Raw genomic sequence first — 26802 nt, 5'->3', positions numbered from 1 at the left:
AGTACCTGTGGTGCTCATCACCCATACTAATTTTTAACCCCATAGACCTTATGGTTTCTGATTTATGTCCAAAGACTTAGCTTAATTTCTCATTGAATTGACATGGAATGATTCAAGAGAAGTGCTTCCACATAATGAAATTACCATGGGAGAAACTTACTTAGCTTGAACAAAATCTTTTAGAGGCTCAATCACCATAAATGATGCACATGTAATCACAGTGAAGATCAGTTGAACACTAAGGATCCCATATACCTTACGGAGGAATCCTATTAACAGACACATGAATAGTAACAAAAAATAAAAACATGAGATTATCAGTGTATACTGTATCTAATGTATAAGATGCATAATTCATAGCATGGTAAATTCTTTTGGGTGACATTTCTGGTTTATATTTGGCGGCATTGACAACTACTGTACAGCATCACTTGGTTTCTAAGAGACACTTTTACAAACCCACTAAACAACACAGTGAACTTGTACACTAAATCCTGAATTAAAAACACAGTAGTACTATATACATTTTGAATAATAATTTAATTAGAAGGATGCTGAATAAATCCCCCTCTCTCCTCCCACACATACACTTACTGTACACACAAAATACCACAATGCAACAACTCGTAACTGTACAGTGCATATCAAGAACTGCTCTCTGTGGCTAATATAGCCAAGGGTGGGCCTGGGTGGGCATGTGTGACAGTGTCCACCCAAATTTTCCTAGGACAGCAACGCCCGCTTGCTTTTACGAACAAGAGTATTGCATACCTTGGCAGCACGATATTTTTGTTGTAAAATGAGCAGCAGATATTGACTTAATCCACATTGGCATCACAAGCACAAGATGGCTGCATTACTGTATTTGAGGGACTAATGTACGGAGAAATTGTTTTCATCAATTATACAGTGTACAGGGTACTTCACTTATGAAGCCAAAACAGTAACAAAAACCATTGCAAACAAGCGTTATCTCCAGCATGCAAACAAACCGTTTATTGTATTGTCTTGTAACCGTACCAGGCGTACCTGTTGCTTAGAGTTCAATATCTCCTTCCCTAGCTGGCTAACATACAGTTGTATGATTGACCAAAAAAACACTTCTCCATAGGCACCTGTACATTAGCCCCCCAACAATCTTGTGCTCGTGACATCATTGTGGATAAAGTCCATTGAAAAAGTGTTCAACAATTACATCATGTGATCTAACTTTCTATTTTAATGCACAACATCATGTAATCAAAATTGTAGGCAGAGAGAAAAACGAGGAAGGAAGGGTCCAGTATTTTTCACATCTGGTATACCGAGTTTGGCATGGATTCTTTTGCTGGCAGGGTTAAGTGAGACAAAAATTAAATTTTCTGGTATTAGGCTATACCATAAAGAGATGTGTACAATGTACACATGAGGTAAAAGAGAACAAGACAAGCAGGTGTAATGAGCCTTATCCACAATGACATTTTATGACATCATGAGAATAAAAATGGCCGCAATAGTTGGGGGGACTGTTACATAAGCGCCTATGGAGAAAAAAAATTTAATTGTTCATATTTCAGCCAGGAAAGAAGATATCAAGTTCTAAACAACAGGTACAGTAAAGTTTTATATAACACATTACGATAAACGAGTTTTGTCACTTTTCAAATATTTTTCTAAATAGCATACGTTTACAATAGCTATTATTACTTTATAACCATACCTGTCGGTTAATGGTCGATATTTCCATGCCTAGCTGAAATATGAGCGATCGAAAATTAATCTCCATAGGCACCTGGCCATTTTTATTCTCATGATGTCATAAAACGTCATTGTGGATAAGGCTCATAAGTTAGTTTTCATTTCTAGCGTCTATATCATTCATGTAGTAGCATTGGACTAGTGAAATAAGTTGCAGAAATCGCACCATAGCATATTATTAACTAGCTACGGTAGATACATTTACACACTTTTGAAACCAAATGTACATGTATAGTTGATGTGAGGGTGAGCTGACCAATGTATAGAACATCTGGCAGCAGGGTCTGCACATTCCGTAGCCATTCTAGGTTTCCTTTCATGGTGACTCATGGTGACCCATGTGCTTGATCGCACAAAAGCCTGGTGATATTGGTCCAACTTCAGGTCTAGGAATTGCACATTAATAAAGAATGTACCTGAAAAGTAGCACAGTAGTTGTGTAAAAATCTACTTTACTTTTGAATATTGCTCCAAGTCGAATTTTAAGGTTTTCATACATCAAGTGTTAATCGGCATTTTTTGGTCATTCCAGTGAGTAACACCAGCTGGAAAGTTTATTTATTTGAATGTAAGCACGGATGAGCATATGTAGCAATATTCCACTAGGACGGACCAAAGTCACCAGACAACTTTCATGTGATCAAGCATGTGAGCAGCTGGGGACAACACTAATCTAAATGTTCACCCGTATACAGTAGGTACATTTTTTTCGTAACATGTACTGTACTAAAACACCAACTTACAGTATCTAGTAACTAAACAATGGGTGATTCTTCATTGTGTACCATTGATAGCCATGGTATTAAAACAAGTACACACACGAGTGATTCCATCACTTTGTGCTGCATTATTGATATAATTGTTTAAGTTGCATCCTTACAATTGCCCCATTTTATCTGTGAGCTGGAATGCTTGTCTTTGTGGTAAATGACGAAACTTACAGTATCTCATTTTCTTACATTGGAACTTAAGCATGTGCCTTTCTGCTCTGAGCATGAAAAGTATCACCAGAAGAGCACACTTTTACCAGGTCAACACTATGAATCTACCACCTAAGCCATTAACAGGATTGTGCCACTTTGATATGTAATTTATGGGAGAAAAAAGTCCATTATTAATTACTTCATTTCAAAATCTTTGTGCCAACTGCCCCTGTAAATTTTGACCCGGCATGAATCAAACCAATTTGTACTACTTTAAGATCTCTCATGCTAATCTCTTCGTAACTCTTGATGATGCAGTTACATTTAAAAAAGACACTCGAGGCTGGGTCGCAATGAATTCTTCCAATAGCAATATGATTATTTTGAAGTGATTATGTAACTACTGTGATGTCAGGTGTTGCTGCTCAGGTCTGCTCCATACTGAGTTCTAGTATCTTCTATGGCATTACAGCACCCCTAGGATTAGGAACATCACCCCTAGGATTAGGAACATCACCCCTAGAATTAGGAGCAGCACCCCTAGAATTAGGAACAGCGCTCCTAGGATTAGGAACAGCACCCCTAGGATTAAGAACAACACTCATAGGTTTAGTGTTATGGCTACGCTCGGGTTCAGCCTTGGTTCCTTCTTCATCTTTGTTACTTTGATATATAGTGGCTACTTCAGTTACACATTAATAAGGTAGAAACTAAGGGAGCTGGTAGCTGGCAGCCCCATAGTACAATGGTCATGATGATGGCTACACTGTTGTGATTTTTAAAACCTTGGCCGGCTGTGGGTGCAAGCCTGGTTTACTGAAATCGTTTAGTGAAAAAATTTGTGTGTGTGTGTGTGTGTGTGTGTGTGTGTGTGTGTGTGTGTGTGTGTGTGTGTGTACCTACCTACCTACCTACCTGTACAGCTGTATATCTATTTGTCCGTATGCACCGACGTGAGCAATATCGTTAACTGGTAAAAGCAGCTTGCACGTAAGAAGTAAATGTAAATTGAAGTCTATATTAAACTTCCGCACAGCACTGAGGTGGTTTCGGGTGTGGTGACTCTACTTAGACTTTGTGAATTACATGTACCTTCCCTTCAAGTTTTACAGGTATTTAACAACTAAAAAACAACGGTGAAGGCCTTGTAGACCACTAGGAATAGCCTATCCCTTCAAGTTGAAGTTGGGCGCATCCCCTACATACGTGAACGAAAATGAAGAGCAGCTTTGAGACTTTGTTGAGAGAATTTGTGAGAAAAAACACGATAGGTAAACTAACAGTTTAGAAGATACTTCTGTGTGTAACATGTTGTTAAAAGCAGTTTGTTTAACAAACGCTTCCTTAGCAATGCATAGCAACGTAATTGAAGAATTTCATGAATTACGAAATCCAAAATTATATTAATTGATATATTACCCGTACATAGCATAAATAGTTGATTAATTCCAAACAAGTTAGCTAGCTGCAAGGCACCTGGTTCTTAGAAGCAGCACAACATCAATTTTTTAAAGGAACTTACACTGTAGGTTTTTTTTGTCTAAGTTAAATTTTGTATGCCCACTCTACTGGCCTGCCTTTTGAAAAAGTCAAATCCCCACTTTTTCCCCTGGAGGGGGCAGTGGGGGGATAATATTGATAGGTGCCCCTATATCTCATTCATAGACCGTATATTCGAAGGACAAAGATAGATCATATACATATATTTATAGATATATATTCTTCAAATATATAATAATCTATGACAAGTACACAAAAAAATTGAAATTTTCAACTAGAGTAGAGACCATAGCATGCACACATCAATAAAGCACAGTAGGGGTATAACACTTCTTATAGTTTTACTGTGATTTAATATCGTGCACTACTCCAACTTGTTTCAGTACATTTTATGTGTGCATGCCTACTCTAGTTGAAAATTCCAATTTTGTGTTGTTTTTTTTGTAAAATACAACTATTATGACTAGGGGTGTGCCGATGTTAAAATCGGTATCGGTATCGATATTGGGATATCGGAAATCGGTAAAATTAGGCTAGATTTTTACTGATATGAGCACGTGTGCGTACTGTAGGACACCAGAAATATTTTCGTATGTTTTTGGTAATACGGTACGGAAGCCATTATGCAACGAGTAAAAGTAGTTGTGTGGGATTTCTTCACTGTTTGCGAAGACAGCGATAAGTTTGCAAGTTGTAACACTTGTAACGATAGTATATCTCGTGGAGGAAGTTCCATGAAGTCGTACAACACAACTAACCTTAATGATCATCTTTAAAAAAAGCACACCGAAGAATACAGCCAGTATTTGGAGAAGAAAAGGATTAGAGATTTTAAGGAGCAAGAAAAGCGAAAAGAGCAAGCAGCATTTAAACAGCTAACGATGGTAGAAACCCACGTAAAAGTGAAAGTGTGGGATATCAATGATTCATACACGGTGCATATCTACAGATTAATAGGAGAAATGATTGCTACAGATAACCAACCTTTTTCAGTTGTTCATGACACCGGATTTAGCCGTCTCGTGAAAACTCTTGAACCAAGGTACACACTCCCAAGCAGGAAGTATTTCTCAGAAACTGTTGTTCCAGACATCAAAGCGAAGATTGATTTAATACTGGCGGAAATGCTTGTAGATGTACCTTATCTGAGTCTTACTACAGACATTTGGAGCTGCTCTTCAGCTCAGCAATCACTTATTAGTTTAACAGCTCACTGGGTCACGAAAGAGTTTAAACGAATATCAGCAGTGCTTCATGCACACAAATGTGAAGGCTCTCATACCGGTGAGTATATTTATGAAAAGCTAGAGGACATGTTAAAGAACTGGGGAATTAATAAAACATGAATTCATTTAATAATACATGATAATGCTAACAATATGAAAAAAGCTTCACGAGATGCCATGCTACCCAGCTTAAGATGCTTTGCACATACCCTTCAACTTGTTGTGAACGAAGGTATCCTTTCACAGCATGTCGTCATTGATGTTTTAACCATAAGTCGCGGAATAGTTGGCTACTTTAAACGTTCAACTTTAGCTTATCATCAGCTAGATGAAATACAGGACAAACTTAGTATTGATAAAAAAATAGATTACAACAAGATGAGCCGACAAGGTGGAATTCCTCTCTTTACATGCTACAATCAATCAACACACAAAAGATGGCACTGGCAGCGTATGCCACTGAGTATGGCTCCATCACTATGTTGAACACCCATCAATTTGATCTTGTCAGGAAGATTATTGCCACGCTTGAACCTGTAGAGGAAATAACAAAAATGATTTCCACTGATGCAGCAGCTGCATCAGTGTTGATACCATTACTAAGAACACTAGAAAAGTCACTCACCAAACATCACAATGATTCTGGTATTCAAACCATGAAGGGTGAAATTTTAAGTTCACTGAAGCAAAGATTTGAAGACGTTGAAAAACATGAAGAGTTGATTATTGCCACAATACTGGATCCTAGATATAAAGACAAATTTTTTGCTACGGCAGCTACAAAAGAATTTGCTAAGCAACGTATCATTGATATGTGTGATGAAGTGAATGAACCACCAAACAAAAGGCAGTGTACTGATGATGGTACTAGTGCGTGCTCCAGTAAAGTGAGGGAGTGTATGAGTGAAATATTAGAGGACTTGGGGGAATGTAGTGATGACAGTGTAGGTACCAGTGGAATGGAATTAAACAGTTACCTAAGGGAGCCTTTGATCTGTTTTCAAAAAGGTAATCCCTATGTTTGGTGGAACGAGAATCAGCGAAGATACCCACTTTTAGCGAGAATAGCAAGACGATACTTAAGTGCTCCACCTACCAGCATGCCCTTGGAGAGACTCTTTTCTGGAGCAGGAAACATTTATGATGATCATAGATCACGGCTTACAGCAGAGAAGGCTGAAATGCTACTGTCAATCAAGTATAACTTGAAAATAGTGGGATACAAGTATTAGCTTATTACACTTCCATGATACAAGTATAGCTATAGTTTAAAGTTGTCACAGTGTGTAAAACAGTCAATGTTAGCCTAACGTGTTTTACAGTTCAAATATTACAGTTAACAAGTCTAATCACTCAAATATAAATATTGGTAATAGAATCGGTTATCGGTGTTAAGACTATGTAAATATCGGAATATCGGTAAATAGTGAAAATGTCATATATTGGTACACCCCTAATTAAGACTGGTGAACCCACACATACGCTTTGTTGTCAGCTATGTTCAACCCGTTACACAGCATTATGAATCAAGAACTGCTCGAAAAGCACCTCTGCAATCAAAGTAGCCACTATGAAAAATACGGATTATTTACGTTATGAGGGAACATGCTACTGCAAACTTGACATCTTTTACTGTCAGCCAAGATGAAAGCAGGACGCTGGAAAGTCCATGAAGAATGCATTGTACATACCAAAAGGAACCTCTCGGGCCGAAGCAACATCAAACAGGGCCCATAGCCTTAGCCGCTATCGAGTTACACTTGTCTGAAGGAATCAGTCAGTAGATACAGTATACCAAAGGGATTGGAAATGGAAGTAACTCGAGTGACGTCTCTGTACACATTCTCAATGTGATGTAACGAGCTCAAGAAAACATCAGTGTTTCACTTGCGCTAGTTAGTGGCCATAGGTACTGTGCATAGTTACGAGCGCGACAATATTTCTAATGAATTTATTTGTCAGCTTTGAACTTGACGAATTGGTTAACCTAGCCTTGTACACAATAACAGGAATTCATGTGCGACCAGAAGAGGCTGTTTGTAATAAACAAGCCACTAGTATGTCAAGAGGTAAGCGAATTTTAAGTCGTGGCCACACCATCTCATTCTTGTGAACTTTTCACAAATTGTCTGTGTTGGGAAGCAGCTTAGCTAGTTTTGTTTCGATACCTCTACACTGTATGTCAAGTGTGTAGTGCAATAGGCAAACTGGATTTATTGTATCATTCGTCATATTGTATAAATTCACTACTTACCACTTTTCATTTGTGAACTTTTAGTAGACACATAACCAATGCTAGATATTAATTTACCATACCATCAACTGCTACCACACTAGGGGGGTGCAAAGAGTGTGATGGATTTCTCTGAAACCAAAGCTGTATGGTGTGGGGACGAAAGACAGAATCTGACACAAAAATTGAAGAAATTATCCAAGCTACACAATCAGAGAACAGTGAATGACAGTATACTGATGACCGTCAAGCAAGAGCTCAAGATGCACTACCAAATTATAAATTCAGTGTACCTTCAAAAGAACTGACGCAAAACATAGCTACATTGCAAACATGTAATTTATATCAATGTACACATACAGGTGTATTGCCCTGTACAGCTGAAATATTCAAAGAGTGGGAATTAGTAAAACGCGGAATACGGAATAACGAAATAAGCAAAACTCAGATTGTACAAATAGTTACATGCTCTATAGCAATCATAATTTATTTACACCTTGCAACAGCTCTGAATGGCACGCCATGGCAAAGGATAGCTAAACAGCAGCTGGGTGAGCATTAAATGGGACGAGCGAGCACACAACCAATCACCCTAGAATGATCTACCTTCGCTAAACTTACTTATCTATACTCCTTAGTTGATTTAGCTACAAAACGCCAATATCTAGTTCTATTCTTAGGTAAACTAGCTGCCCTTCATATGCATACGACCGAATTTATTAGAGTCACACTAGAGTTCAGTAGGGAAGTCCAGTGGTTGTGTGTCTTTACTCTTTAAATGGATTTCAAAACTCTTCAGGTTTGAATCAAGAGTGTAGGTAAGTAAAGTTAGCGAAGGTAGATAGTGCTAGGGTGATTGGTTGTGTGCTCGTCTCATTTAATGCTCGCCAGCTGCTGTTCTATCCATCGCCGTGGTGCGCCATGCAGAGCTGTTACAAGGTAAATAAAGTATAATTACTATAGAGCATATAACTATTTGTACAATCTGCAAAGATAAGTTTTGCTTATTTCATTATTCCGTATTTTACTAATTCCTTCAAAGAGTATGGTTTCCTCATTAGTTACGGTGTGAGAGATTGTCAAAGAACCATTAACTTAACATATTCTGTACTGGTGGGGCTATCCCAGTACCTGTAACTCTGTAGCAATGGTTTGTTTACTGGAGCATAGTAAACCACTGAAATAAGTCATAACTGGGACCAATCACTTGATCCACTTCAGTCTGATGCCATGTATGGCTTCCATACAGGCCTCCTTCAAATCCAATCATATGACCTGGGAATTGAATGTGGCCTGGGGGGCCAAGTAGCAGACACACTGTACCTATGGTCAGTCAGGCAGTCAATCATTAGAAAATTCTGTTTAAGAAATAGTTAGACTTCAGACCACAGGGGTCTAACTATTACTTAGAAAATTCTGTTTAAGTAATAGTTGGACTTCAGACCACAGGGGTCTAATAATTTTTAGGCCGTTGCTATTCGTACGGGCACGTACGAATAGCCCATGTGCTATTAGTACAGTCACGTACGAATAGCTCACGTGCTATTAGTACAGTCACGTACGAATAGCTCACGTGCTATTTGTACGGTCACGTACGAATAACTATGAAATCACCTTGTGCTATTCGTACGGCGGTCCGTATGAATAGCAAAACAGCTATTTATACGATGGTACCGCGTACGAATAGCTCACATGCTATTCGTACGATCACGTAACTAAGGTGTAACTACAAATTTCCAAAAAGCTATTAGTTGGCAACGATCAGCTGCCTCCTCAGTGACAGAGATTGACATACAGTGCATGTTTAGGGGTGGGCCTATGCCATACCAAAGAGTTTTGGTATGTGAGATCGAGATATTGTAATAAAGCAGTCAATTACTCCAATAAAGCAGTCACACTATTCAGAGAAGCAGTGTAGCAAATTATGCAGTGCAGTGTGTTAAGGACTGCCATTGTCAGCAGGCTTTGACCTTTTTTGCTCCAACCCAGAGCCTGGATATGTGTTGACAACTCATTCAAGCTCAGCTGACTTATTGAGTTTCCATGCATGGTACAGTGATACTGCATGCTCACTTGTACTATGTACACATTGTAGCCTCAGTAAGAACATGCATAATTTTTATAATAATAATAATCACAAAATCAATATTCAGATAGTTGTACACAAACTAATGCTACCTAGCTAGAGCTAATGTACAAAAATACAAGCATGTATACTATATGTCAGCTAGAATAAGATGACCATGAATTACCTTGTGGTCATAATGGCATGATTAGATCTCTGCCAGAACAAAAATCATTACAGAAATATACAGCCCAGTAATCAATTTGCATTTGCACTTTCCAAGATGGACCTGAAGAATTTATGCTGATCAAGAATTAGCAAAGGTAACGATTTATTTCAAACATCAGTTGTGTGACATATGCAACTTCGGAATCTGACATGGGCTTGATTGCTACCCAGTGATCGTAGTTGGTGTAAGCATTTCCATAACACAGCATTCAGTAAAACTTGAAATACAGTCTGGAGTTCTTAAGATTGTGATTGTGCCCTGGAAGTCATGAGATTGGTCACGTAAGAGCTGATGAGCAGCATTAACTCTTGCCATACTAGTGTAGCTGGGAGTAAGACACTTAACTCTTGTCATACTAGTCGGTTGTGTGTAGCTGGGAATGAGACACTCAACTCTTGTCACACATAGCTGGAAGTGAGACACTTAACTCATCACACATAGCTGGGAGTGAGACTTGTCATACTAGTTATGTGTAGCTGAGAGACACTTAATGTGATCAATCCGTCAAGTACATTGCAGCAGTGTAGTTGGGACTGTTGCTTATCTTGTAGCAAGGGTGACTGTTCAATGAATTGCTGCAAAGTAGAAAGTTTACAATGATGTCTGTTCATTTTAAGTGGTGACAATGGGTGGCTGCTAATCTAGAAGTCGAGCTAGAAGTGCATGGCTGCCAACTGTACAATCTATTATTTAGACATGATCACTAATCCGGTAATACTTACTCGTTCTACAACTATATGGTCCCTTTCTGAGTACTTCTTTGATGCACGTGTTGCCGACGCTGATTCAAATGATTCAGCTCCTCGCCGGAAAATCGTCAGGGTGTCTGGCGTACAGAGTTGCACAAATTCGGCCGATAATTTGGCTTGCTGAAACGTCGATATTGCATCACAATAAAATCCACCATTCCAAAGCACTCTAGTCAAAGATGTACCAGACGTTCACACCACCAAACTTACGCGCCAAAAGCCACTTGTAGTTTCCGGAATGCAAAAATAGTTGAACTAGCTCGTTTATTATGAATCACGAGACTGCCGTACAAATAGCCTAAGAACTATAGACCTTATTCATTTAGAACAATAAGCGCCCTCTGATGTCACGCGAAGCCATACAAGGCACTCTATTTGCCATGGTGATGGTCTTTCGGACGCCATTTTGAGTTCTAAAACTGGGCGAGCACAACGGTTGCTATCATGTTACCATAGTTATGGTACTGCAAATGGCGAATTTGGCGGAGAATTGTGATGTTACTATGGTTTTGGTACTGCAAATGGCGAATATTGGCGGACATCTCCTTCGCAACGAGTTATAAGCGCTATGAAATTAATTCAGTGAATAAGGTCTATTCATACGTGAGTGCCGTACGAATAGCCACTCCGTAATTTTTAAAATTCTGTAGCAACTTATTGAAAGTGATTCGAATCGATCTGAAGGCTTGTCTGGGTTTAGTTATTTATAATACTGAAAATTGAGGCTGGTTTTTAGGTATTGTTGGTCGGCCACGCCCAAACCTACTATCGTATTGTACGATACATACATACACAAATTTAGATAAGTTACATTGGTTGAAGTTCTCTGAGTAAGAAATATGTTATGAAATACAGTAGAATGAAATGGCAACGGTAGTCTTTGTATAAACGTTATGCCATAGGTTATGCTTACCAAGTCTAATTGCAACCTCGGCCTGGTAAACTGATGCTTCTCCTTTGTACTCCAACTCATTAAAAACAGACGAATACTCCATTTTTTACACCTTTACCACACCATAGGATTGGAACGGTTTTCACTATAGTTGTGACGTAGGCACTCTTGTCCTGTTATCCGCGCTAGGAAAAATAATTACCTTTGGACGCTGGGAAGTCACTGTAGAACCTGAAAATCGATGATTTATCGACTTGTTAGTCATATTATAACCTGCTGTACATATTGGTCTAGTTTTTGTACGAAAAGGTGCGTATTCGCATTTTGAAAAATGCGCCATTTTAGTTTCCTTTCTCTTTCAGTGGAGGTAGCGAAATTACAAATTTATGCTGTATTGACGCGCTATTTATACTAGTAATAGCATGGGTAGCAGTGAAATTTGGGATAAATATCACGAGTGTTGTATTGGAAATGGGGATAAATTTCACGAGGCGAAGCCGAGTGAAATTTACCATTTCCAATACAACAAGAGTGGTATTTATCCCAAATTTCACTGCTACCCATGCTATTCCCAGTTACTACCATACTCGCTGCCATAGGCGGATCTGAGGGGGGGCCAAGGGGTGCTGTGCCTTCCCTTGCCCCCCTTGGACTCACAGTACTATATTGATACCAGAAACTGGAATCATGCATTCATACTGTATTCAGAAGTATAGAAAGCCAATGGGTAAATAGAAGACAACAGTTATAAATGTACTTTACAGTTATACTGTACATTATAAAGAAAGTAAGTTTAAGTTTTTGTGCCAAGATCGAGATACTCTAATAGAGCAGTCACTACTCTAATAGAACAGTCACAATTCTAATGTCAACAATGCTAGCTACACCTTTATATTTTGATTTATTACACTTTACCATCAAACAGGTTTTATCTCAGATAGGCTAACTAATCTTTATATACATTGCAAGCATACACTTTTTAGCTAAATGTTACCAAAAATGCTCCCAAATTCAAACCTAGGAGGTCTAATTTTTAAAAATTTTCTCTAACTACAATCTTAAAATTGTATGTCTATCATTCATCCAGCTATACTGAATATAGTTATACAACTGAATATAACCTGTGTACTAGAATTCCTCTTAGTGGAATAGATGCTGTTATACACTAAAACTCCTTGGCCCCCCCTGACAGTGCCTCCTAGATCCGCCTATGCTCGCTGCATATACGCATGTTGTGCATTAGCATTGCTATGTACGTAATTTGTCACTACCGGGGTTTTCAAGTCCGTTGTCCTATTATAATTGCGCATGTGCTAAAAACCTACTAACCGAAGGGCCATTCACTGGTGATAAAGGAGTCACAACAACACAGTGAGTAATAGTTTTATCAAATTTACAATCATCCATCATAATAGGGCACACACAGTTACCTGATCTCACTTGAATCTGCCATTTCTTTCGCACTGCTAAGCGCATGCGCCAAAATACATAGGACAACGGACTTGAAAACCCCAGTACTGCAGATTGCACGAATCTTTAAAAATTGCGTGACGCATGCGTCTGTGCGCACACAAAATTAAAAACATTTTATTTCGTGGAACAGGTTGCTGATGTCGGGGACTAAGATGCCCAACGTAAGTAACTTGTTCCGTGAAACAAAACATTTTCATTCTTGTGTGCGCATACACGCATGCGCCACGCAATTTTTAAAGATTCGTGCAATCAGCAATTTTTAAAGATTCGTGCAATCAGCAATTTTTAAAGATTCGTGCAATCAGCAGTACTGCTGATTGCACGAATCTTTAAAAATTGCGTGGCATTATTTTAACGCATGCGCAGTTAAATAGCGCGAGATTCAAATTGCCGCACAGTTACGTGCACATAGCTATAATTATGGCTACAGTAAGATTGATCGAACCAGGTAAAACCAGAGCGTATTCAAGAGACTTAAGATGGCGAATCGTTTGGCAGCGAGTAGCCATGGGCTTGACGTTGACTGACATTGCTAAGAATCTTGGGATTTCGACTGGAACTGTTTGCAATGTCTTGAAATGCTTCACACAAACTGGAGATGTACACGTGAAGAAGCACCCGAAGCGTGATCGAAAATTAGACCGATACCATGAGATTTATATCATAAATTTAATACTAGACTCACCATCTTTACAGTTAAAAGAAATAACCAGTAAGGTTTTACAAATAATCGGTACAAGTGTTTCCAGTTCAACCTTGTGCAGGCTGCTTGCCCGTTTTGGGTTCACTCGCAAAAAGGTCCAGAGGATTGCTTTGCATAGGTCAATGGCTTTCCGAGCCCTGTTCATGGCAAACACCATCATATTTTCACAAGAAAAATTTGTTTGGGTTGATGAAACAGGATGCAATTTCAAAGATATGCTTAGGAAGTATGGCTATGCCTTCAGTGGTGAAAGAGCAGCAATCCAACATTTGCTAGTGAGAGGTTAGCGCATCTCATCTATTGCTGCCATATGTACAGATGGACTAATTTCCCTGGAAACAACACCCAACTCCGTGAATGGAGAAACATTTTTTGACTTTGTTCATGGCTCACTGATTCCTGAGATGATGCCATTTGATGGTCACAATCCAAAGTCGATTGTGGTAATGGACAACTGTTCAATACATCATGTCCAGCAAGTCAGTGAGCTGTTCCTAAATGCTGGAATCTTGGTGTTGTACCTGCCACCTTACAGTCCAGATATGAATCCCATAGAGCTGTTGTTTAACCATGTTAAACAATATTTGAAGGAGCATGAAGACATAATATTTGCTATTCCACCAGTACAATTAATCAAGTCAGCATTTAGTAGTGTCACTGCAGAACTATGCACTGCATGGATTCAACATTGTGGATATTAATGACTATGACTTTACAGACACACACGCACTCACATTGTGTAAAAAATCATGTAATAACTGAGTCAGTACAATGCTTTAAATCTACATTACTTTACTACAAACTTTTTAACTTCTCCCATGATAGAACCTTGCATGTCATCATACTGCTGTTGAGTAATACCCCCTCTCTCCAAGAGTTGGTGCAGTTGTAATAATTGCGTGACGCACTGCCCCCTTAGGTTTACCCTCTTGCTAGGTGACACTGTGCAGCTGCTACGGTCACCTTTATCTTTATCAGAGAGCATCTTAGACACTTTCCAAAATGGCTTGTTTGGAGCCACATCATATGATGTATGCTTTTTCATTTGTATGAGATGCGCCCAGCATCTTAGTTGCTCTTCCGTGTAAACACCTTCATGTTTTTCCCTCAATTTGTCCTCAATCGTCTCGACTTCGGCCATTTTATCAACATGACCCTCATGAGATGTTTTAGCACGTTTATTAGATGGCTCGCCTCCTGTGTCAGGCTCATCAGTATGCTTCTCTTTGGAGCACCACAAAAGTATTTCCTTTTTTCCATTATAGATGTTATACATTTCTGTCAGATCATTTTCTGAGGTTAGCCAATGTCTTTTGCCCTTTGAACCATGTCCAGGTTCTATGTAGCCATAAGTGGCTGGCAAATACTTAAAAACATTGCTTGTCAATTCGTCTAGCGAAGAAAACTTTCTAGTTACTCCATGAACTTTCTCGATAGTGAACTCATTCTTTTTCTTGGGTATAATCATGACAGAATACGCGAAAGTTTCTTCAGTCCCTGTCAATACAGTATGATCAACAGTTTGAGCAGTACTAGTCTGAGTAGAAGGCGTAGCTTGAATTGAGACTGGACACTACACAGTGTTTCTAAATAATACGCATTAGTACTTGAACTGCCATCTCACGTACCTGAAGTATCGTCGTATGAGTCTGCCCTGTACACATGCATGCGCAATTCATACGCTCCGCAATTTTAAACATTCGTGCAATCAGCGGTACTGCTGATTGCACGAATCTTTAAAAATTGCGTACTGCTGATTGCACGAATCTTTAAAAATTGCGTGGCGCATGCGTGTATGCGCACACAAGAATTAAAGTGTTTTGTTTCACGGAACAAGTTGCTTACGTTGGGCATCTTAGTCCCCGACATCAGCAACCTGTTCCATGAAACAAAATGTTTTAATCTTGTGTGCACACAGACACGCAATTTTTAAAGATTTGTGCAATCAGCAGTATATACTAAACACACTAAACATGGGTTGACACTAATTGGCACTACATTGTTAACATAAATTCTAGCCAATGAAATTACAATTACAACTTTTTCACTGCTGGTATGGGGTAGTATAGGTCAGCTTGAAATTTCCTAACAGTATTACGGGAAATTATTTCCGTTTACGCCTCCGTTGCCATAAGTCACGAATTTGTTGCCATAACATCTCTAAAGTCACAATACAGTATTACTATTTGTACTAGTAATAGCATGGGTAGCAGTGAAATTTGGGATAAATATCACGAGTGTTGTATTGGAAATGGGGATAAATTTCACGAGGCGAAGCCGAGTGAAATTTACCATTTCCAATACAACAAGAGTGGTATTTATCCCAAATTTCACTGCTACCCATGCTATTCCCAGTTAATACCATACTCGCTGCATATATGCATGCTGTGCATTAGTGTTGCTATGTACGCAATTTGTCACTATGTACTAAACATGTGTCAACACTAATTGTTAACATAAATTCTAGCCAATGAAATTGCAATTACAACTTTTTCACTGCTACCAGTGAAATACGGGATAAATTTCACTGCTACTATTGAGACTTTTGTATGGGCAGTGAAACAGGTATGGTATTAAATACCATACTCGCTGCATATAAGCATGCTGTGCATTAGCATTGCTATGTACGCAATTTGTCACTATGTACGCAATTTGTCACTATGTACTAAACACGTGTCGACACTAATTGGCACTACATTGTTAACATAAATTCTAGCCAATGAAATTACAATTACAACTTTTTCACTGCTGTCAGTGAAATATGGGATAAATTTCACTGCTACTATTGAGACTTTTGTATGGGCAGTGAAACAGGTATGGTATTAAATAGTGATACTGTATTGTGACTTTAGAGATGTTATGGCAACAAATTCGTGACTTATGGCAACGGAGGTGTAAACGGAAATAATCCGCGTTTCGCTTTCCCGTAATACTGTTAGGAAATTTCAAGCTGACCTATACGTACTAGTAATAGCATGGGTAGCAGTGAAATTTGGGATAAATATCACGAGTGTTGTATTGGAAATGGGGATAAATTTCACGAGGCGAAGCCGAGTGAAATTTACCATTTCCAATACAACAAGAGTGGTATTTATCCCAAATTTCACTGCTACCCATGCTATTCCCAGTTAATACCATACTCGCTGCATATGCGCATGCTGTGCATTAGCGTTGCCATGTATGCAATTTGTCACTATGTACTAAACACGTGTCAACACTAATTGTTAACATAAATTCTAGCCAATGAAATTGCAATTACAACTTTTTCACTGCTACCAGTGAAATACGGGATAAATTTCACTGCTACTATTGAGACTTTTGTATGGGCACTGAAACAGGTATGGTATTATACCCCATACCTCGTATACTACTGAGAATGTTTCATGTGTTTCCACGAAGATTTAATCTTTAAAGGTACGTAGCTCCGTTAAGGATTCTTACTAGCATGCGTAATGGAATTTCAGTACGGAAGTGAAACCCAAGGGGTCCGACAGGACCGACACCTTCGCAAATCTGTACGTGATTTGGAATCACTTTGTGATTTGAAATTGGATTTGTGATTTGAAACTTGATTTGAAACGTCACGCGTGATTGCCATAGTGTGATTTTTAAGGTTATTACTGGGTTCTGAAAGACATTAGTTCTTGATTAAGAACTAGTATTGTATCACTGTAAGCTTGTATTGTTTATAAATATATTTTCGAGACTAGTTTTCAAGTAGCATTAATTACTTGCGATGGGCGAATCGCTGTAGATTTGTGATTTGGAACTGAAGGGTGTACATGATTTGTAGAGGTGTCGTACCCCTTGGTGAAACCTGCCTTGCGTGTTTGTGCAGTGAAGGCTCAGTTGCGTATTTATCTCTCGTGTTGCGACAGTGAGAAGACTAGACTAATAGATGAGAGTTAAGCAGCTGAGATTAATAACTTTCTCTTCCCATCTTTCTAATGGCGGATCAGGGACGGAACAATTTTCCCTCTCCCACATTGTATCTGGACAAAAGTATGCCGAGAAGCTGTAGCTAATCTGCTAAAGCATGAATTTAACTATAGGACACCCTCACATCTCTCTCTGGCTTACCTGTACAGAATCTTACTTCAAGGCCGCACCGAATGTTCTATTAGAGTTATTGACTGCTTTATTAGAGTATATCTGAACCTTTAAAGTCGGCATTGATGATTACACTCCATCAGTTTAGACCATTCAAGTTCAAATGAGATACTGTGGCGGACTGGGGTGTGCCCCTCCTTTTACAGCTCCTGGATTTGAGTAGGAGTAAGACCTATTATGTATACCAGATTGTAAACTGAATTTGAAGTCAGTGAAGCATCATCCTTGGTCTCAACAATGAGGGACATCCGTTCCATGAGGCAGTACTGTCACACAGGATCAAACATAGCACAGTTCGTACACCCTATACAGCATTGATTCATGTGCCACACAACTCAGTTACAAAAAATACACCTTGCCAGGCTATTATATACATGTCATTTGAAACTACATGATGTAAACATTTGCAAATCCGACTAGGAGGTTGGTTCTTGCTCTACTCTTGCATGGGCCTGTTGCAGCTTGTTTTGTGTTATACTTCTGACTCAATCTAGTCTGCTAGCAGGTCTGTTGGTTCTGCAACTGCTCACTCAGATGTTAACAGCTTACCTAGCATTACAATCAATCAAAAATCAAATTAAGACTACTACATAAACACACCACAAATAAATCATAATTCAGGGTTCTGCCCAGAAATTCCTGAGTGGTGGCCTAAAGTTAACATGAACTGATATATTAGGGTACATTGCATGTGTATCAGTGATATGTGTAAGAATTGTACTGGTCGGATTTAAGAGGGTACTGGTTGCTTTGAACCATTGCCAACCAGTATGGGCAGAACCCTGTGAATCATTACACCAGAGTAACTTCTCCTGCCAGACATTTTATGTGGGCAGCTTTCCCAATACAATAAATTATGTCATCATATTTTTTTGCACTAAAAGTGATAAATTTACATATGTGTAATTCAACTCTGTATTGGGGTAAGTCAAGAACCTAAGCCCACAGTACTTTCAAAGTTCAGCAAAAAAAGATTCTGTAATCCACATTCAATCATTTGCTGTGCAAAGAATGTAACTACCGTAAATCAGGAAAAATTCGTCAAAATATTTTCGTCGCTGGCTGTATCGAGGAAAATTAAAATGACGAATTATTTTAAACTATTATACGGACAATTTGCTCATACAAATATTAACGTATACCTAGTTATTCCGTCAAAAAAATTCATTGATCATGCAAGCGATGAAAATATATAGAGTCGAAATTTTAATAGACGAAAATATGTAGTGTCAAATTTTTCCTGATTTACAGGTATACAAGTTAGCCCTATCAACACTCCAGCTGTGGTCATGGAATATTGAGAACAGTGACCATGTGATTTACTTGCAATCCCCAAACAAAATGTCTGGCATGTGAGACTAATACCAAAAGAAATTAGATACATACCTTTGTGCAATATGCAATTTCATTAAATTGTTTACTGAGGTAGTTGGTAAAAGTCATATTATTATTATGTGCATAATTATATTCGTGAAGAGAATAATTTGTTTGAAACAAGTTCAAAAAGAATGTCATTCATTGCACCCCTATGTGTTGGTAATGCAGCACACACACAAAAACTCACTTTTGTACTACAAAGTCACACACACGCACATGCACACAAAAGCAAAGCTTTTGTTAACAGTATAGCAACCACGCACACACACATTAAAGCAAAGCTTTCAGCAATAGCATCAATGTAATTCCAAAAACCCAGTTTGAGACCTTTGCTAAAGAGCACACACTAGATCATTATCTGTTATATTCTTCCCTCTGGTTCTTAGGTGGTCTTCCAACCTTGAATTTCTTGTAATTTCTCTCCTTTCATCATAGTTCTGATGCCAAGACTATACATGTGAAATTTTCTGTTGCTAATTTTAAACTCTGCCTACACAAAAGTATTTGTAAACTAGATATGGAGTCACATTCTCCAAAGTAAACATTTGTACTGAACCATGGAAATTCTTCAGCCAGTACTTCATGAAGCTCAGTAAAATTACACAAACTTGTACAAATATCGCTCTCAAATGCCCTGTACATAAGCATTCCCTCTCAAACAATGCCCCTATTGTTAGAAATATTGATCCATTAACATTTCCAAGGTCAAAATTCGAGCATGGGAAATGTTAACATCGTTTAGGAACGTTGTGTCACTTCAAAAAAGCTACACAACTGTAAATAGCGTTGAACTCCACAGTAAACAACAAAATGACAGCACACTAAAACACACAAATAAGAAACTTACCCATCCAATGTATTTCATATAGCCATCACTTCAGCTTTAACGCATGAAGAATACGTGCACTGCACGCCTGCTCAAGTGCCAGTCACTCAAAGGCTCCACCATTTTCTACTTCACCAGCGAAACAGCGAAATGCGCATTGATATATGAAAATAATAATTTTATAGTGCGTTGCCAATCCCTATTATAAATCTAGTATCTATGATTTTTGTCAGTTGTATCGTTTTTCCTATTTCACTAATGGGCATCCACACAAGCATCTTTTGAGTTTCCGATAGAGGTGTGCAATTATCTAGATATATTTGATTATCATAAGACTTATCGAGATATGGATGATAGGTTTATTAAACTAGATAATAGTAAACTTCCGTAAATTATTGGCAGTTTACTAAAACAAATAATTGTTTCAGTTATCGAGATATGTTGGATAATCGAGATAAGTTCAAAGGAAATATTGAGATGTGTTGTCTAAATTAGTCATCGCACACCTCTAGTTTCCAAGGTGATTGCCTGTGATAAAATACACCTGATAGGCTTTGTTTTGAGTTGGTATCTTTATTAGATTAAGAACAACAGACCATCATGCCAACAGTCTTGTCTTATAATATCTATGGTTGCACAGCTTGTTTTCCCACGAAGAAACAGGCGTTTCTTCAGGTAGAACACTATCTGACTACAAACGCTTGTAGTTTCCAGATGCAACGCTCTTTCCTGTTTGCAGTTAGTCTCGTGGCGCCCGACCCTAAAAAGAGGGTCTGGTTGAAATTGTGTACAAACAGTTTGGTGCTGCCGGAATGTTGGAAGCTCCAATCAGATCGTTTCATTTCAAATTGATTATGTAATGTGTACATTTCAAAAGATACGTAGCTTATAGCTAATTACATCCGGTGACTTTACTGCTTAAAATCATTGAGAAAACGGCCATAAAAATTCTGTTGGGTTATTATAATGTTGAATAAATAAAGAAACGCCATTAGTTGGTGATGCTGTAAGCGGGGGGATATCTGGTTGAATGGATGTTGTGACGTAAACAATGCACTTACGTGACACGTAAATGTCATCTGATAAACATTTCAGAGCTCAATTTTTTTGTACAGAGTTTCACCAGACCCTCTTTTTAGGGTCGGGCGCCACGAGACTGGGTGTCATGCAACAACACGTCACTTGTCTTTCCCACAGCAACCAAATTCGGCAGCTGCAGTTAGTTAGCAACTAGCTACAAAGCACTGAATGAACTTCAAATTGGTGAGTGGTTTTAAGGTGTGGTACAAATTTGTTTCAAGCCTTATTAGTGTTGCTAATTAATTTTCAAAACTAGACAAAAACCCTAACTTGATAATTATGTTGTAAAAAGTTGTGCACTTTGGCTGCTGTTTACACATACAGTAATTGTTGACAAATAGCATTTTTACACATTTTAAATCAACAATTTCTATAAAAGTTAGACTTCCTGTGCCAGAATACTGCTGCTACTACTCTGAGTTGACCAGAGATGAAAGTTTCTACCATCAAAATTCAACAATAACTTGGGTACTTCAAGAACTTCATTCCTATTGTGTCCAGGATAAATCCCACACAGTACTGCTCTGTCGTGGAGATACGCAGAGGCCTGGACATCCACCATAGTATTACTAAATACATTTAAATTGATCAAAAGAAAAAAAATGTTGCTATAATCTATTGAGGAGTGGATAGCTAGCTACACTGAAAGAGAGCAGTCACAACACTGACCAACTTACGTACCAAGGCCACTTTCATCTAGCCAAATTGTTGTTGCTTCAGAAGGGCCTTCTCATTCCAAAACGGAGTTATCATGGTATGACACTGCAACTGTTACAATCAGTTTGTTCTGACAGCTTTAACAAACCAAGGTTATCATCAGTTACCTGTACAGTACAAACGTCACAAGTACACGTACATGGGTACACATGAAATTTTAGAAGACCATCATACTAAATGAGGGGAAGACCCAGGATTTCACAAGCTAACAGGAACAAAAATTTGTGAAGCAGAGACTCAGAAAAGAGATACCGTACAACAAGAAAATTTGATGAATCTACATTTCAGCGGCTTTGGTGAATTACAGTACTGTTAATGTTCTCAAAAATCGAGAAATTATAGATCTAAACACATACTTTTAAAGGTACTTATGAGTATTTGATGAATTTATAGTTTACAACTAAACTAATTTGTCAAATTTTCTTGAGTAAAAAATTCCTACCTTATGGTAAGCATCCATTTTGAGTAACTATCAATTTCCAGCAGTCATTACGATTAAATAAAATAAAGATTCAGGATACCGTGGGACAACATTTAAATCTACATAACATACAGCAATGCTCTAACTCACCGAATTTTGCTGTGGGAAGCCCTTACCATTGGACACAGGTTGCCGAATCCAGATGCACTGCAAGAGTATGACCTAGTAGAAGAGGTCGTAACTGATGATTTATTTTTAACATTTGCACCACTATATGAAACTAAAGTAGCAGGAATGATTGTTTCTCAAGAATTTTTGGGTTAAAAAGATTGCATGGATTTTGTAGGCATCTTATCCACAAAATTTAATGTAGGGATTTGCAATGGTGATGTCTTTCCCATAAGAATTAATAGTTTTGTGACCGGGCAATCCTTGTTACGAGTCCAGACTATCTCACTAACTCAACTTTATTTCCTCATGAAATATCTTGATAGTTTCACTTTTAACTTGGGTGAGTGTTATCAAATCACGGTGGCATGCAGCCAGTTTGTTCCAAACTTCATCGATATGGTTGCCCAGGTTTAACTATTTCTAAGCATCAGGATAAGGTACGAGAATTTTTTCAGCATTAGCGAAGTTTTGTATGAAGGTTACATTTGTGTAAACTGAGGCTGATACCATTGCTACTGAACCTGTAACAAGGATTGTCCATATGTTATGAATTTCTACTTACACAGTCCATGTACAAAAGGTGTGGAGCAACTGAGATGTTTTCACTATTGAGAGAGCTACTGTATATCTGAACTACAAAAATTTCTTTTAAAATTTTTTACATTTTGGCAATCCACAAAAGTTGTTTAACACTGTGATATATGGTTAATTGTGTATAACAAGATACTGAATAACACCCTCTTCTATATTAACAGAGTACAAATTTGTTTCACAAATATATACAGTTTCATACAGCTACTAGATGTACTCCATACAAACCTTATCACTTTCGTTGACTCAGATTTTGTGCACTCTTTTTCGTTTATCCACAGCAAAGTGAAATTGGGAGTGGCTAAATTCTTGTTTAATTCTAATACTGAAATACTTTCAGCCCGCACATTTCAAGATTAAACAAACTGCATAATTATCTCCATAAATCATCTCTTCTAGTGTTTTTATTTGAAAATATGCCAGAAATTTACTGATTGAATGCTATTTCTCTCATCCATGTGGCCTGTCGAAAACACCATTTTGGACTTGTCGTAAATTGCGCATACAACTAAAAACTCCCATTTTTTGCCGCTTGTGTTTCGACTGCTTCCTTGTGTATGGACCCTAAATGTGTGCTGTTCTTTTAGAAACATGTTTGTTTTTAATGGTACCACAATATTTAAGGATGTATGTGAGGTAAATAATTTTTCATCGTGTAAAACTGTTATGTAGAAACGCCCCTTTACAGACACAGTTCTTAGCCCGAGCCATGATTCTAATCACAATATCACGACAATTTACAATCGCAAATTTACTTAAATACTATTACTATGTACAGTACAATGTCAGTCAGCTCCTTCCTCATGGTCACACTTCTCTTTGCGCCTTTTGCTCATGTGACCTCCACCCTTGTTCCTGGACTCTTCCGATCCTGGCTTGTCGCTGCCACGGTCTTACAACCTCCCCCACTTTTCTTGGCTGGACCTTGTGGTACAGCAGTTGTCTGGTATCTAGAAGGTTAACGGATGGGTCAGCCACATCTAGTTATAACAACAGGTTGTTGAAACTCCACTAGCTCCTCACTCTCGGTCTGGGGTTCTCTTGGCTTATGGACCTGATGTCTCTTCCTGGTTGGCTGATAAAAATCCAAGCTTGTTGGAACCTGGGCATCCCTGTCTTACACCAAGGAAAATGGTGTCTCTCCAGTGGATGAATGAGGGGCTGTGTGATAAGCAAACAGAATTGGGCCCAACAACTCATCCCAGTCTCTACCGCCCTTAGTTACCACCTTACTCAACATCTGCTTGAGTGTCCGATTTAGCCGTTCTACTAGCCCATCGGCAGGGCAACCCAGAAAAATTAAAGGGCCCAGGGCAGAAAGTTAAAGTGGGTCACACACTACACAAAATTCCTTTAGATTCTGCTTAGACAGAGTTGTCACCATACTTGTTTCCTTTGTAGTGTAGCTATACATACTGATTTATGTCGATTAGAAAGGTTGGGCCCCAGACTGTACATTCTAAAGTCAAAGTAAACAAAAACAACTCACATACTAGTAGGTTTCCATTCTGAATCACAACTTCACCCAAGCTGTAAGTTGAAGACCAAAAAAAAAAAAGTCATTACATGCTGATAATGACAATAGCTACCCCTCACCAACCATACCTCCTTATTTATAAGCTTGCTACACTACTCCTTTGAAGAATACTGTGACTGCTCTAATAGAGTATCTAGAACTGACTGCTCTATTAGAGTATATCGATCTTTTAAACAGGTATTCAAGGGGGCCTCCTGGGGCCCCTTTCAGGCTGGGGCCCAGGGAAAAATGCCCCAGTTGCCCCCCCCCTGTGGGCAGCCCTGCCCATCGGTCTGTAGGTAGCCTCCTGATGTGGGCAATTGCTTCACACCTAACACTTGTGCTGTCTCTTGCAAGACATCAGACAAGAATTCAGCTGCATGATCGTGGATAATCTGGGATGGTACTCCATGCCTCCAGATGATATCAGCTAAACACCTCACAACAGTAGTAGCCTTGCGATCTGCCACAGCATACAACTCTGGCCACTTGGTCAGGTAATCCTGAAACACTAAGGCATAGCAATTACCACTCTTACTTAAGTCCATTTCCTTAAAATCCATACCAATACAATAGAATGGACCACTCACTGGAATACTATGAAGAGCTGATATCCAGAGGCTGCTCTGGATATCAGCTACCCATTAATTACAGATACTTGCAGTTTCTTGGATGCGCCATTTTTTATAGCAAAGGTGTTTTTTTGGGGGGGTATAGTTTACCAACTAACTTCAGATAGAAGCAAGCTATTGGCTTGAAAAGTGGTCAGTAGTGAGCACCAACATAGTTTAGTAGATAGACAGATTTTCAGGTTAATATTATACTGTTTGAGTACTGAGTTATGGTTTATCAATTGGATGTGTGTGGAAGACCCCTTTTCGCAAATCCAGTCACATATACTTAAAAGTAACATGAGGATACACTAGTATTCCTAAGGGTACATGAGGTTACACAGGAGTTACATGAGGATATATACAGTACTCAGTTACATACATGAGGCTACACAGGGTTACACAAGGAAACACGGTGCTACATGGCCACACTGAAGTTACACAGGTTACAGATACTCAGGGTTGTGTATATAGTCAAGAGTTCATAATATATATATATATATATATATACTGAGCAGAGTATCCTACTCTCATATACCCCTGTAGAAGGGTGTATCGTGAAGTTATGACGTAATGACTAGATGTTGTGGTTTGTGACGTGAAGGAAGCCGTAAAGTGCAAGAATCGTTAGCACCGTTTCACACTCGCAATGCTCAGGATAGTCGTATTCGCGAATGGCCTAGCAATGAACGCCTACGAAGCGGTCTTAACCCATGAAGGAGCAGTTGTAGCTCAGTAAGAAACGCTTAGAGCTGGAGTTAATTTGGTTGCTAGCGACGTTGTTAGGCACGCGTTCAATCGATACCATGTTCAACAAATGACATCATTAATTATACAAAGAAAAACAGGTGAACTCAGAAGTTCTACGTCATAACTTCACGATCGCCCTTCTACAGGGGTATATGAGAATAGGATACTCTCCTCAGTATATATATTATGAACTCTTGATTTAGTGTATTAAACCATAGATTACGTATATATTCGTTACCTGGGATATGAAACGTAACCGCGTGCTCCAATAGCAACAATACATTCCAGATTCCGCATCCGTGTTGTTAATTATTTCTATGCGCTACTCGTTCTTGCTAGGTGGTGAAGCAATACTACCAACTCTACTTCATTGTTTGTTCATTTAAAAGTGCGTTAAAGTAACTGAAATACCATGCTGCTAAAAAGAAGTGGTAAATTCGGCCGTGTTATGACGTTTCTATGGAATTTATGAGAAATTGGGGTGAAGCGGACCCTGCCTATTTTTGTGTACCAAATTCATTGCAATAATGCTTCTATTTAGACAGTCCAATGCTTTTCTACAGTAAAGAACTCACCCAAGATTGATAATAACTGGTTATATTATTAATTTCATCCTGGTACATCTGGTTGTGGACTGCTGCTTGTAAGAGTTGTTAATAGCAACAAGAAATTTTTTGTGGACCTTCCAAGCTGAACTGCTGGTACTATTTCAATAACTTTTATATTGAAAGTTATCTACTGTTGTTATAGTTTGAGTTGAGCCATGTAATAAAGTGTTGTGTTACTGGTGATGGTTTCTATGACTCATAGAATTCATTCATTATGTGTGAAGTATTTTTACACTTCTAGATGTGTTGTACTTATTACACTAACTTGTTATACAGATAAATTTGGTAGAAAAC

The 26802-nt window shown here is 38.6% G+C and overlaps 1 protein-coding gene and 1 long non-coding RNA gene across 2 annotated transcripts in view; one reads left to right on the top strand and one right to left on the bottom strand.

Annotated features, from left to right (window-relative positions):
• Positions 1–11746, bottom strand: part of LOC136239611 (protein lifeguard 4-like) — a 46014-nt gene extending 34268 nt beyond the window's left edge. The window contains exons 1-2 of the mRNA XM_066030378.1: positions 11576–11746; positions 161–269 (exon numbers count right to left, since the gene is read on the bottom strand). Coding sequence (XP_065886450.1) covers positions 161–269; positions 11576–11657 — 191 coding nt within the window. The 5' untranslated portion in view covers positions 11658–11746. The remainder of the gene's footprint in view (positions 1–160; positions 270–11575) is intronic.
• LOC136239612 (uncharacterized) overlaps positions 11712–26802 on the top strand; it is a 29259-nt gene continuing 14168 nt past the window's right edge. Inside the window, exon 1 of the long non-coding RNA XR_010693534.1 lies at positions 11712–11810. This is a non-coding gene — a long non-coding RNA (uncharacterized lncRNA). The remainder of the gene's footprint in view (positions 11811–26802) is intronic.

Source organism: Dysidea avara, chromosome 11, assembly GCF_963678975.1.
Source record: "Dysidea avara chromosome 11, odDysAvar1.4, whole genome shotgun sequence".
In the NCBI taxonomy this organism is placed as follows: Eukaryota; Metazoa; Porifera; class Demospongiae; order Dictyoceratida; family Dysideidae; genus Dysidea; species Dysidea avara.
This window is presented reverse-complemented; position numbering and strand designations above follow the sequence as displayed.